The sequence below is a fragment of the Orbicella franksi genome, chromosome 6 (assembly GCF_964199315.1).
Source record: "Orbicella franksi chromosome 6, jaOrbFran1.1, whole genome shotgun sequence".
Taxonomy (NCBI): Eukaryota; Metazoa; Cnidaria; class Anthozoa; order Scleractinia; family Merulinidae; genus Orbicella; species Orbicella franksi.
Window position 1 is genome coordinate 28,240,165 of NC_138150.1, and position 14,463 is coordinate 28,254,627.

General features: G+C 38.7%; 1 protein-coding gene across 1 annotated transcript; it reads left to right on the plus strand.

Annotated features, from left to right (window-relative positions):
* The first annotated feature begins 528 nt into the window (after window positions 1–528).
* LOC145488873 (noggin-2-like) lies at window positions 529–6,360 on the plus strand. The gene is made up of 2 exons (XM_081467700.1): window positions 529–1,071; window positions 4,129–6,360. Exons 1-2 carry the CDS (start codon window positions 529–531, stop codon window positions 4,393–4,395), a joined length of 810 nt encoding a protein of 269 aa, XP_081323826.1. The 3' UTR covers window positions 4,396–6,360.
* Window positions 6,361–14,463: the final 8,103 nt, after the last annotated feature.

Consider the following 14,463-nt stretch of genomic DNA (forward strand, 5'->3'; position numbering starts at 1 on the left):
CAAACTAATCGCATTTCCATTTAGTTTACTCGACGTCTGTAAACGAATTGCAATATTTACAAAGCACACAGATAGCACACAGCTATCACTGAGAACTATGCGAGGCTTTAGACTCCTGTCTGATACCGCAGTTTACGACGTTTTCATCATTAATCTTCTCGATGCGAATTTTTTGGAACAGAAACTTGGCCAGTCTTCAAATTATGAGCTTCAGACTACATTACGTACTCGAGTCTCGCGCCATCGGGCGCACATTATATACTTCTATCACACGAAGTCAACACAGTGCCAGAATTGAATTCAGTCCGGCCGCGGGGTCAATAAAATCCCGTCTTTGGTCCAAAGAACATTTGTAATGGGAGATATTTTGGATCTTAATTTTTCGTCTAGCGTCGCGTCAAATGTTATTTAGTGTCCAGTGTCTGAGCGAAGCGTCCACAGGGTGTAAGGAGGTAAACAGAACATTTCTGAGCTATAAAAGCAAATCGGGCCTAAAGCATTAGACATTTGCTTCTGTAAGCGTAAAGCATGAAGACGTTACTAATCATCGCGACAACTTTGCTGCTTAATGCGGCGAAAATTTCGCAATGTGTTCACGCTCGGAACTTTAAAGGTGGTAGCGGTGTGCACATGATTTACCCACACGAGGGATCTCATCCTAAAAATGACCTAATAGGCAGTGGTCTGCCATTAAAGCCAGTTGAGAGCACTCAACCAAAGAGCATAGACGACTGCGAGGAACAACTTCAGAAACCGAGCGAGCGTGATTTGAATGAGAGGCGACTTCTCAAACGCCTTGGAGGCAAGATAGATGAGCGCTTTTTGTCAGTGACTGAGCCCTCGCAGATGTCCGACGAACCGATCGTGCAACGAGTTTCACTGCGTGGCATCACGACCGCAGAAAAAAACTTTCTCAGGCAGGTTATCAGGAACGAGACTATACCTAAGATGGGTAAAACGTCCCTATCTGTTGAAAGGTTTTTGATGAAATGGCTCATTCACAAATCGGACTGTCCTGTGGAAAGAACTTGGAAGCACTTGGGAAACTGCTATTGGCCGCGGTGGATCTCGGTAAGTAATTAGAAAAGGCTTGAAATGCTGTAGAGCCAGCTAAGCAATTCATTTTTGTGCTTTAATGCTTAGGATCCCTTTCTATGTCACCAATTGTGGCGACTGACTGAAACCGCCAGCATATATGAGATCATAAATTTTTGGCCTAGTGGTATGCCTCGGGCCATTTTTCATTTGAATGTAAAATTTATTTTTGGCTTGAGGCTGTAGCCGTTATTTTGAAATGTTGCCATGTATAAGAGCTCTTCGCGTACGAGTTTTCCAGGCAAACCATCAGGAGTCCGTTCGTTTTATTTGAAGAAAAACAGACAATTGTCGATGAATTAGAGAGGAAAGGAGAGCAAAAGCCAGCTTACTTTGCATGTTGGTGCAGATTTGCGTGTCAGAACGATAAAGATTGGATTGTAGCCTAACACGACTCAATCTTTCATAAACAACTGCCTGGAAGTGTAATAAGTGCTGCTTGTATTAAAGCGATTTAAATGTAGACCAGACGCAAAAAGCACCTGTCGAACCAAGGTCAAAGATTCACGACAGAAATAATATTCTGTAGAAAACTGGATCATATGATACACTTGTATTAATCACAACAATAAGATTTCATATGCTGTTAATATTTCGAACTTCAGTATATGAAAAATGTCAAAAAACAGCCCTATACAGCTTGAGGTGGGAAGAAAAAGAATTGTTGCTGACTCAGCTGCATAGTAGTAGAGTGTAGGCATTCAAGTATTTAGAAACGTCAGCGGTTTAATTAATTGGGACTACTGAATTAACTCGAACAAAGCGGGTCTTTAGTGGTTGCACTCTCGTCTGTCATGAGCAGAACAATCGACCGTTTAGTCGTTAAGAGCCGGGCCTGTACGCTTTCACTTGACTCTTGAACCCAGCTTTGCAAATGACACAAGCCAAACAATGCGTGGCTGTTGTATAAGGATCACAGGGTCTTAGGAACGTATTTGGTCGCTAATTTTCTACATCTTGGGTTTGAATACCGACAAAAAAAAAATGAAAATCGTTTGTGGTCATCGTTCCCGATGTCGAATTTAGCTGGCTTTAAAGTCAGGTTAAACGAAAACAAACGAGAGATGTAAAAAAGAGTCCAAGAAGAAGAACCTGATCAACTAAAAGTATGCAGGTTTCTTTTCGGTCCGGTATAGCTCAGTAGAAAAATACTCCCAAAATAATCCCAGGAGTATAAAAACAACGTAAAACAATGAACAAACAAAGGATTTTAATGTCGATAGCGGAGTAATGCTTAGTGATACAAGTCAACTTTAGGCTTCCTTGGAACACCGGACTACCATTATCTACAATTTATAGTTTTACCAGCGTGCCCTCCTGCGCGCTGCGCATGTAATTAATTCAACCGGGAAATACTTGCGTCAAAAAGTTTCTTTTCTGAACCGAAAAGAGATATTTAAGAACCAACGTTCTGTCGAAGGCGAAAGTTGGAGTGTACTTAGCCACAGCAATTTTATTGATGGTTCAACCGTGAACTGTGCCTTCCTCGAAAAGTTATTTTTATTGTGCACTTACTGTCTTTATTTGCGTTAAGGTAACTTTCAACAAAAATTCGCGTTCGGCTCAGTTTACCTCTGTACGGAGTAGTTTCAGGTATTGACTGCAAACATACCACAATGTGATCCAAGAACGAAACAGAAAGACGATCCGAGCATCCCTAGCATGATTTGGCAGCCATCAACACATATGGATATATCTATCAGACAGTTTCAAATGACCGCTGCTTAGACATTCATACCAGACCCTGACAGAAGGAGCCAGACCAATGTTATCTTTCTTACCGGCTTAATCAAATTAATCAATTACGCTTAATACCTCACGTTCTATAAATGAGCTTAGTGGTATTCCGGACCTTAACGTGCTCTGAGTTTCCGGGTACCGATTGGCAGGACATTAAATTGTGCCTTTTCAAATTTGTGGAAATTATGCTAAACGGGCCGTTAATGTTTTTGTGGCGTTAACGAATTCAGTGAGCCTGAACAAGCAGTCTGACAAGAAGAAGCAAAGACCCTGACAACCAGACAAGGGTTGCAAGTATGCGCTTTGCAAAATAACTGACAGAGGCCACGTTTTCATGGTCAAGGCATTTATCGAGTATGGCAATCTACGATTAGCACAGTCGCGTCTAGAGCAGAAGTCGTCACTAATGCCCTTTTGTTGAGAACACGTCGTTTCTGATGCGTTTTGATCTGCCGTTCACACTCAAACGACCCAAAATTCTCATGGTGTTCATGGAAAACGCATGCATTTGAAGCGCTGTCCGCTGGAGTGGAGACATCCGAAAACTGAGCCCTAGCGTACTGGCGTGGTTTTTGAATTGACGGAGGTTTCCAAAATGCTGACGTCATTCACATTATGTCCGCATGCGCAAATGACATTTGTGGTGTTTTCCTATAGCATTTTAGCATAAGCGTTTTCGAGCAATTCAATGTGGACAGCGTGAAATCAGTTCAAACGGCAGTGTGCTGATGCAGAGTTTTCGTCTATACGCTTCATCGAAAACGCAACGTTTCAGAAAAGCATTACTATGAACGGGGCCTTAATGACTACTTTCTTCATAGCTGCTATGTAAATCCTTAAATAAGGAGATCAGTGGCTTTCAAATGGTATATTGTAAACAGGCGGAGAGTCTTTATTTGCTGATTTAAGAAAAACTGCCGTTCGCCTTAGGGGATAAAGGGTTAAGTAAACCGGAAACATTTTCTCCGACGTGTAGGTGTAGAGAGAGGGTCAAACTCCGAAACACACGCTAGAGTCTTTTAAGAACTTGTTAAAACATTCCCTGTCATAAATAGAGTCATGTTATGACGTCATTCTGGAAACATTACAAAACATAGCGTTCATTTTGCCAACGAAATATTTCATGTTGAAAGAATCCGTTTTGATCCTATTCCATTTCACGCATTACTATATTTCCTTTAACCCTTCTCCAAGTTATTTTTTTTTGCGTGAAACTGACTAAGCAGAAAGAGTTTTCAGGCTGCTAAGTTTACCTTAAAATAATGGATTAAAGAACGTAGTTTTCCTTCGCAGATGGGCCGCTGTGTAAACAAGCAGTGCTCGTGGCCTCATGGGATGTCGTGTGTTCCCTCTGATCCAGTCTCAGTGATGATGCTACGATGGCATTGCCGCAAAGTCCGAGACGGGCGGAAAGGGAAGAGACCTGGGGCCCAAGCTTCAAATATATCTTGTCGGTGGTCGAAGTTCCGTTATCCTATAATTAATAATTGTACATGCAAGTGCAAAGAAAAGCCTCATGTTTCTGAAAGACTGTTGCCAGTGCGACCTCTTGGAAATTAAGTTAAAAGGTAAAATGCTCTAAGTGGTGGTATGGCAACCAAAACGAAACTATACTTCATTCATCCGAAATATATGTAAAGCTCTATCTTTTGAAACTGATGGCCTCGTAATGCCTAGCAAACAGTTAGCTCCACTCCTTATACCTCGAGCCTTCCAGGAAAGGTGATGGGAACTGGCATGGGGTGGATGAACGGAGACTGGGGACTAAGACGGTGTGCATTTCAATCTTAACAGTATAACATAAACGATACTTTTCCAACATAGCAAAAAATAACAGATCTGAAGGGAATGCGAGAAAACAAAACAAAGAGGCAGACGAATACTATTTTGTCTTTTGCTGCTGCAGTACATGGTTGCAACGAATTTGTATTCTCTTCAGAAATATTCTGTTAAGTCTCTGACACTTTGCAGAAAATCTATTTATGTCGATGATTCTGGATAGCCGTTTGATTCATAACACTTTGACAAATGAGGTTCTAGTTATTTCGAATATTGCGAAAGAACATGACCTGAAAAGATTAAATGATTGCTTCGAGTTAGCGTGAAAATCCAGGCATATCATATTCTGGTTCGAGGTAGCGTTACCGAGGGTCCGAGGTATCGTACGTGGCTGACCGTAGTTAGTTTAGTTCAACACGGCTTAGCCACTGGATGGCAGTGATTTTCTCTTGCCTGGTGCATAATCTTCGTAAAATCCTGCGTCGTAGCTCCATTTTTTTTTTTTAGAATACCTCTCTTCTCTACCCCGTCCTCTTCATCTACTGCAGTCATCAGTACAACTGGAAAGAAACGGAAACGACGGGATTATAAAAACATTTCAAGATTTCTTTCTTCAGATCGACTGAAGAAATAGCGCTTAAATTTATAGTGAAGTGGAAACGTGATACAGCCATAAACGAGAGGTCGCTCGAAAATTGAACGTTGTTTAAAGAGGCGTGCATTCAGGAACGTTTCTGCGTCGTGTCGGCTTAAGCTCCTCCCAAGCTCTCAGGTTATAAGCTAACGCAAAGACCCCTAACAGGCTTACAGCAGGATTTTGCGATATTTATAAATGATTTAGTGGGTGCCAAGCACGTTCGTTAGGAGGCAATCTAAATAAATAAAAATCGGCTTAAAAGTAAAACCATTTAACTTTTAGTTGATATAGCCTTGTTAACTGCTACGATATCTTTGGCCCCCCCTTTTTTTTCTTTTAGATCACATTTCGTTTTTATATCGCTAATAAGATGACATAGACCTCTACAGAGTCATTATAGAGTGATACAATGTCAATTTTATAAATTGACCTCGTATACCATTTTATGGTATTTTACAATGGTTGATCTAGAGGCCAGGAGGGACCCCGTTAATAGAATGTCAGTGCCGGAGGCCCGAAAATCCCCTTTACTCTCACAAACAGCTTTGAAAGTGAAATAAGCTTCACCCAAAATCAATCTGTCTTTTTTTCAGGAGCCAATAACTCCTACTTCTTTTAAATATAAAAACCACATTAACTCCAACTCTTCCACCCTGACCCTCCTTGTGAAGGCCCCTAGGTCCGCCATTGCCCTTTACAAAGACTAAGTTGGATGCGTGTCGTTCAAGTGCTCTTGAAATATATTTTCCATGCGTCCATTGTAGCTTATATTATTCTATTTTTAGACACGAGTCTCCATGAGTATCATTTTTATCTTATGTGTTTTGATTGTATTGCGTTCTTGTGTTTGCTTACGTTATGTACCTGACTGCCTCTATATGATTTTGTTGTAGTATTGCTGTGCGGTCGTTCTATCCCATAACATGGTTATTTCAGGTAGCCAATACTCTTAGCTTCCCTAATTTACTGACACGATTTGTAAATTACGAATAAAGAATGGGTAAAATAAAGCGTTGTTAATTAGTTGTTGTTGTTGTTAAAAAGAAAGGAGGTAAAAGAAAAGGGGCATTACTTGGTTAAATATTCAGAACAGTCATTTATTCAACTTGTTAGTAGTATAAGGCCGTCTTGCCTGTTTGGTTCTTTATGCTGTACAATAAATTCTCTATTGAACAAGTTTGTTCTATAAAGATGGCTGCCGATACTGGCGTCTTTTTTGGCAATTTTTTGAGCCTCAACTGTTCTTGGTCCATAAACAGGCAAAAAAAAAAAAAAGAAAAAAAGAACTTGGTCATGTCCAACCTTTCTCGTTCATGGAAACTGGAAAAATTAACGCGACCCGAGTTTAGTGACCAGTGGTAGTTGTTGAATTAAGGCCGCTGGCGCTTATTGTTTCTGCGCATCCTTACTGCGCACGCAAATTCACACGCCACGTCATGCATGACAGCGCGCGCTAAGTAATAAAATGAACAATGATAGGGCAGATGGCCATTGCTATAGCTTTGCCTAGATTTAACGATCTTGGACGTTCGGTGACCCATATTTTTCTTTCCAGAAGCAGAGTTTATTTACAATTATCTCCACATTGTCCAAAAATGAACAAAAAATTAATGTGGGAAGTTAAAAAATTTTCAAGATTTCTGTTCGCGGGACATCAAATCCTGCCATCTTGCGGCTGCAAGGCGCGTGAAACTATGGTCGCTAAATGCGAACTTGTTCTTTAAGGAAACTCACCAGTTGACTAAATTCACTTAATGGGTCCACTTAAACAATATTTAGCAGAGAACATTTTACTTCAAAGTTCTAATTGCAATATTTTTGGGCTTACAGACACTGTGGCCTTATTTGCTAACGAAGCCCAACTTTTTTAGATTTAAGGTGTCTTTCCGGTCATGTTCTCTCCAAAACGAAGTCGGTGACCCCCCATTTTTTTTACATTTCTGACATAACTAACTCATCATTTTACAGTGGTAAGTGTCTTAAGATGAAGAATGTGAATTCCACCTGATCTCACTACATGTGTCAAAACTTAACTCAGAGATGAACCTATAGCTTTACAGTGGAATACAGAAATAAAACTTCAACTGAAAATTAGCAGCTCCATATCATGTTCACATACATGAACATGTACATATAGAGTAACATCAGTCCTTTACCTTGGGACTACAATTAAATGAAACTACTATAGAACCCATCACAAGGGAACACAAAAACAGAATGTGTTAATCTGTCTCTATTAATTGAATACAAATCTTGGAAAGTTGATTATTCGAAAAAGTTAGTTAGTTAGTTACTTAGTTTTCCTAACTGTTCCAGCTTATGCCTGTTGAATTTTTATTCAATTTTTAAAATGATTGTTATCATGCTGTACTTCTACTACATGTGTTCTGCTGCTGTAAAAATTATGTTATTTATAACTCAATTAAAAATATATAATCTGCGTGTATAGGAGACTTTTGGCTACAAAAGCGTTTACGCGCTACATAGCTTTACTAACGCTACTTAGCGTTACGCTACTTAATTAGCGTTACTTACTAACGCTACTTAGCGTTTATGTGCTACAGCATGGTAGTCAGTATTTCAGTGGACTTAATAAGAAAGAAACTGTTCCTATTAAAAGCGGTGGTCATATTGATTTTATTATGTAATAAATAATTATTTATTATAAAATGATTTTACCACAGAACAAATTCAGCCACATAAAGGGTTGCAATTAGCAACCTATGCATCACATTTGACCAAAATATGTTTATTTTCCCGTTTTTGACTGCAGTACCACGAAGAACTCTACAATGATCAATTTCTCGTCTCTTTTTATTCAACTACCTTTTCTACATTCATCCAGTAGGCCATTTCCAAGTTGCCTTTTGCCTCTGTGCCAAAACGAGTCTAAGTGCGAAACCATTCATACGACTTCCGCCTACAGGTTCATTTTCGTGCAAATCAAACTCAGTTTTGCACGACGACTCCTTTTGAAACTGAGGCACAAAGAAACATTCATCCATGAGCTGGCTCACAGGAGCCTATGATTTTTACATTTCTGACATAACTAGCTCATCATTTCCCAGTGGTAAAAGTCTCAGAAAAAATCAGTGTTGGAAAATTTTCGCGCGAACGTCCTTAAATACTTTATTTTTAGGCAAAGCGCTTAAAAAAGTTCTTCATGTACCTTAATTGTCTACAATTCGCCCCTGTAGAGTCCCAAGGTTGAATACTGGCTATGTTCACCTTCTTGGAAAGGCAAGGATGAGGAAGTCCTTGCAGAAAATGGCATAGATGCCAAATGATCAAGTTATAAAGACGGAATAATTCTACCGATTAGGAGATACCCACAAAAGACACTTTAAAAGTAGAAATCTTGAAATTAGTTGTGCTTGAATTGAAATGAAGTGAAACTCTTCAGCATTGGTCTAACCCTCTAGTCTTGTTACTAAATGAAAGCCTTGCATGTTGTGGGTAATACATGTTTGGAAATTGAGACCGAATTGATGTTAAACAAACTGATCAGATTTTTTTTTGATATGTTTATATTTGTGGCTTTTACACAACTTTCTTCCTATCGTATCACAGTCCCAATGTTGCCAACGAACAATCCGAGCACGCCCTGCGTGCCTATCTTGGCAAACGCCTGACTGCCTTCAGTTTACAGGCCTTGGTCCGTAAAAAGCCAACACAACTGAGAATAAGACACGTTGTCCATTTAAAACGTGATGATCAATTTCAAGATCCCGAAGACAGATGTACAGCTTCTTCCTCGCTTTTGTTTTAAGAATATCACAAAGGACTTCAAGAACCAACTTCTTGAAACTATTTAACGAATTTTCATGCGAAAGACCTTTACCTTCTTCTGGAAGAAAATATCATTTTACGAGTACGAGTGAGTGCGTGCTTTACTCGAGAATGTTTTTATTCATATTATTGTATGCTCTATTGGTTGACGCACAGAAAATCTCTATGAAACATTCTGATGCAGCAAAACATATTTTCCACAATGGAATCCCGATTTTACGGTCATCGATTCAACGATCAACATTCTTTGTGTGAGTTCGTTATATAGTGAATGTACTGTGAAGGTCTCAGTGCATATGATTAAGAGAAAAAAAGAATCGAATTTACAATCCTCAAGAAATGCCGTGGGAAACTGGATTGTTTAATTTAAGAAATGCTCTTCCAAAAACAAAAAACCAACACTTAACATTCAGTCTGACTCCATTAAAGCAAAACTTTTTATTTGACAGTTCAAGGGCACCACGCTTGGTATTTTTATTTTTATTCATCGATTATTTTTATCTCTTAATCACATGCACTGAGTCCTTCACACGTACATTCACTATATAACGAACTCACATAACGTATCTTATTTGAATTTGAGAATGATGAATATCGCTGGTTTTTATTCTTAATTGTTTATCGAAAACCTTAGTTATTAGAACATTCTTTGTCCCGGCAAAATTTACAGCCGAAATTGTATGGCTTTGACTGTTGACGGTTAAAGATAAGCCCCCTTTTTGACGGTTGACGGTTAAATTTTAGATCATTTGACGGTTGATGGTTAATTTTTCGAAATGAAGTTTATAACATGAAATTAGAGTGCAAACTTGGCTGTGATTTGTCACAAATGGATACAATTTTGCCCATATTTGAATAGGTTCAATTAGTCCTATAATTTGTGCATTAAAAAATAGGTCTTTGGTCTTCAACTTTTCCTTTGTTACCGCTGGACGCATTAAGAGGCCCTGCGCCTAAGAAACGACCGATGATTTCCGGCTAAAAAATAAAATCGGCCGATTTTTATCTCCCAAGTAGAGGTTACCGAATACTATTTAAAAATGAATTTCTTTTGTTTCAGTTTAGCTTTAAACCAAAAATATCGAGCCGCAAACTTTTTCCGTCTGATAGCAGCAAAATCAGGCCGAAAATAAGCCCGCAAAATACTGTTCAGAAATTACTATCGCAACGCAAAATAATGAGAAAACTACACAGTGTTGAAGAAAAAGGCCTTTTAATGCAATATCATTCGATAAACATCAAAAAACTGCCTGAGAGATTAAAAAATAACGTTTCAAATGTTGCATACTAAATTAGATGGAGCGTTGGAGCTGATTTTAAAATAATTATTTCTCAAAAGTCCAACGCTTTTGAAAGCAATCACAGTGATGAATTAGACATTGGAGGGATACACATCACGTTTCTGGAAAAACATTTTTCGGCCAAAGTATATTGACCTTGTGCAAAACGTTCAAAGTTACCGTGTTTACCGTTATCCTGTTACTTCGGCGAAACACTTTTCTTTTGCCAATACGGCCGTGGATAGCGTGTTAAACGCCACTTTAAACCTTGCTAGGCATTCAAAGACCATCCTGAGTAGAAGGACGTAGAATTGAAAGAGACAGGAAGATGAAAAATACACAGAAAAAGAAAATAACTCGAAATTACCATCTGCTAACGAAAGTTGAATCTGGAAAATGTCGTCGCGTGACAGCGGCCATTGACGTCATTTGTACAAATAGCGGCGGAATGCAAACGAATGCACAAATAGGGAAACAATTTTTCCCGGCCAGAAAACGTTTAGTGGAACAATGTTATGTTATTTTTCACCAATGATGGTCACTCAAAGAGAAAAACTTCCCCAACCGCCACACCGTTTTGGCCGCAGCATGATCTGAGTTATGGGGTCACGACTGGATCCCTAGCCGCTGACCGCCCGAAGGACATTGCAGACTCGTTTTCCCACGCTCTTGCGACTTGACGTGACAAATGACGTCAATGGCCGCTGTCACACGACGACATTTTCCAGATTCAACTTTCGTTAGCAGATGGTAATTTCGAGTTATTTTCTTTTTCTGCGTATTTTTCATCTTCCTTTCTCTTTCAATTCTACATCCTTCTACTCAGGATGGTCTTTGAATGCCTAGCAAGGTTTAAAGTGGCGTTTAACACGCTATCCACGGCCGTATTGGCAAAAGAAAAGTGTTTCGCCGAAGTAACAGGATAACGGTAAACACGGTAACTTTGAACGCTTTGCACAAGGTCAATATACTTTGGCCGAAAAATGTTTTTCCAGAAACGTGATGTGTATCCTTCCAATGTCTAATTCATCACTGTGATTGCTTTCAACAGCGTTGGACTTTTGAGAAATAATTATTTTAAAATCAGCTCCAACGTTCCATCTAATTTAGTATGCAACATTTGAAACGTTATTTTTTAATCGCTTCGGCAGTTTTTTGATGTTTATCGAATGATATTGCATTAAAAGGCCTTTTTCTTCAACACTGTGTAGTTTTCTCATTATTTTGCGTTGCGATAGTAATTTCTGAACAGTATTTTGCGGGCTTATTTTCGGCCTGATTTTGCTGCTATCAGACGGAAAAAGTTTGCGGCTCGATATTTTTGGTTTAAAGCTAAACTGAAACAAAAGAAATTCATTTTTAAATAGTATTCGGTAACCTCTACTTGGGAGATAAAAATCGGCCGATTTTATTTTTTAGCCGGAAATCATCGGTCGTTTCTTAGGCGCTGGGCCTCTTAATCGCCTGCTACCGAGACTAGAAGTCAAAAGACTTGCATAGTCTATAAATGTATTTTTGTGGCATATCAAAACGATCATTTTTGAACACCATACACACCAAACATTTCGTAAACGGTCAATGCCAATTTCGCGACACTTGGAAATTTTTTAACTATCAAGGAATTTTTCTCTACGAAAAAAAAGAAAATTTGTAAGTGACCACCCAGTATCGAACCCGAAACCTATGTTTCCTAACATCCCTCTTCTACCACGACACTACGCAAAAATTAATTATAAAAAGTGACTTTCTTAAATATCAATGATAATGTTGCCCCCCCAACCATCAAATAAAAGCTAACCGCAAGCAAACCAGTGTGAATATGAACAATCAAGCATTTGGCAAGTGCGTTTTACTCAATCAACAAATTAAAACCAGTTTCTACCTTGTCCAGGCCTATACTAAAGCAGATATGGCATCGTCCATTCTGAAAGGCTTGGTTACCAATGATGGCATCGACCGTTTACGAAACGGAAATCAGCAGCATAGACACCATGCTTTAGCCGCAAGGGTCGCTGAATTGTACTGCCAGGACGCCGAAACCCCCTTCACTCGACAAAAGTTTCCCGCCTCAAGATTCCTTTTACCTTCTTTGAAGGCCAGGGAAAGTTCAGTGAAGCCTTTTTAAAATCATTCAAAAGTCAAGTAGCGGTATTTTGAAGGTCCTCCCGCTGTAACCGAATGAACTGGGTCTCGCTGAACAAAGTATAGGTATCAAAGGTATTTTTGATTTAGTTCGTTTCTACGACTTTGCTACTCTTGGATTGTGTAATCCTTGGTAAAATTATATAAGGTAAATCCTCTGAGATCCAACATATAAACAATGTTGTTGCCTTGATCCCGTCTCAGATGAATATATCACTTTTGCACTTGACAGTATTATTTAGCTTTGTATCGCATTCAGTCAAGCACTCTAGTTAGGTTTCATTAAAAATAATGCATTGCAGCCATCAACAGTGCCAGATATGTTTTCGTGATTATCTCTGTCGATACCAAAAAGTTTCATTGGGATAGCAAACGGACAAAGAAAGCTAAGATTGTCTCTTTCGCTTTCCCTTAATTCCCTAATGTCAATAAAGCAGAACTGAGATCCATCCCGTTCAAAGCAATCAGAGCTAAAAAAGAAGTCTACCTACTGACACGATCTTACAACTATCACCTGTAAACCTTAGTTTGTTTCTTTTATCTTCGTTAAAAGTTATAAAGATCAAGATTCGTGGCTGATTTGCAAAGGAAGTGATTATTTTTTGTTTATGTGATTTTAAATGAAATTTACGCTTTATGTCTTTGAGCAGGTGAAGGTTCCTTTTTTTTTTTTTTAAACCTCACTTTCATTCAACTTCCGTTTTTCCCTAAATTAGTGTATTCCGGGAACAAGATTTACTCCGAAATGAGCGCTTGTGTGGTTATTCCAGAACATACCCTGTTGCTTTGAAGTACGACTGAACAAGTACGGATATTTCAGAGAGGTATGAGAGTGATTTTTTACTTTGGTAAGCTCAATCAAGGAAATGGTGAAACTTTAAATTAATTGTTTAAGGCCGAATCATTTCTTTCCAAAGTGGTTTCTAGCGGCGTTCTCCTGCGAGAATATGAATATATGAACACATGAGCATATGATCGGCACTCGCACGGGGATATGAACAAAAACAATATTTTTGCTCTCAATATTTATAATGGCTTTAGATATCTTATTTTTCTGAGTGATGTTCCCAGGTATACTGCTCTGAAATTATCGTATGAGTTTTGAAAATTAAATGTAATTTATGAGATTTTGGGTTTGAAGTAATTCCGAGAAATCGAGGAACTTCGGATCGAAGAGATTGCTGAAGAGATCGTCTTGTTTTGGAATTTTCTTTCTTGTTGAAAGATCAAGCGTTGTATTGAGTTGTAAGCAAGGTTCGAAAAACGGTCATTTCATGCATGCGTGTAATTTAGATTTGTTTCCAGGAAAACCGAGTGATCGACTTACTTACGCTAAAATTACTAGATGTGTGAGTGAGTTTTTGATGAAGCAGGAAGTTCGACATAATTCCAAGAAATCGAGGAACGTAAAAGTAATTGTTTCATGAATAATACATATCTCCTAGATATGGCCCTGTTTGTTTTATTATATTATATTTTTTTCACAAACTTTGTAGGGCGAACACTGAGCGAAAGCAAACCATTTTAGCCAAACAACGCCGGATTTTCGTCTAGTGAGAACGCGGAGTCAAATTTCTCAGTCAAGGCAAGTTATGCATGCTCGCATTAATTGGAACCCTATTCGGTGAAACATTTATTATGTAAGAATCAAAAATATTGTTTTTCTGCTCTTGTTTCCTTTAAGTGACGTCGTTTAAACGTGCGGTTGCTTTCTGTGGCAAGAATTGTTTTCTGGAACCCACTGAGTGTCTCCTGAGTTGGCAATGTTCTGACGGATTCCTCGAAAGATGTTCTTTAATTGACTTTAGTTTTGAATAAATTAGTACGTGTATTTTGTTCGTTTTGAAAACATTCAGCTGGTTTCCCAACGAGTGTTCGTCAGTAAGATTCATTATTAAGATCGAGAACGTTTGGTATATCAACTGATATGCAAAAAGGTAAGTTTTGAAACGGGAAGGTGCTTGCCAAAGTTTTGGTTTTTGCATCAGAACTATAATGGAA

Excerpts from the sequence above, each read along its gene's own strand:
- LOC145488873 (XM_081467700.1), top strand. The coding sequence starts at position 529 with ATGAAGACGTTACTAATCATCGCGACAACTTTGCTGCTTAATGCGGCG. Across the intron at positions 1,072-4,128 it reads ATTGGCCGCGGTGGATCTCG|ATGGGCCGCTGTGTAAACAA; the intron begins GTAAGTAATTAG and ends TTTCCTTCGCAG.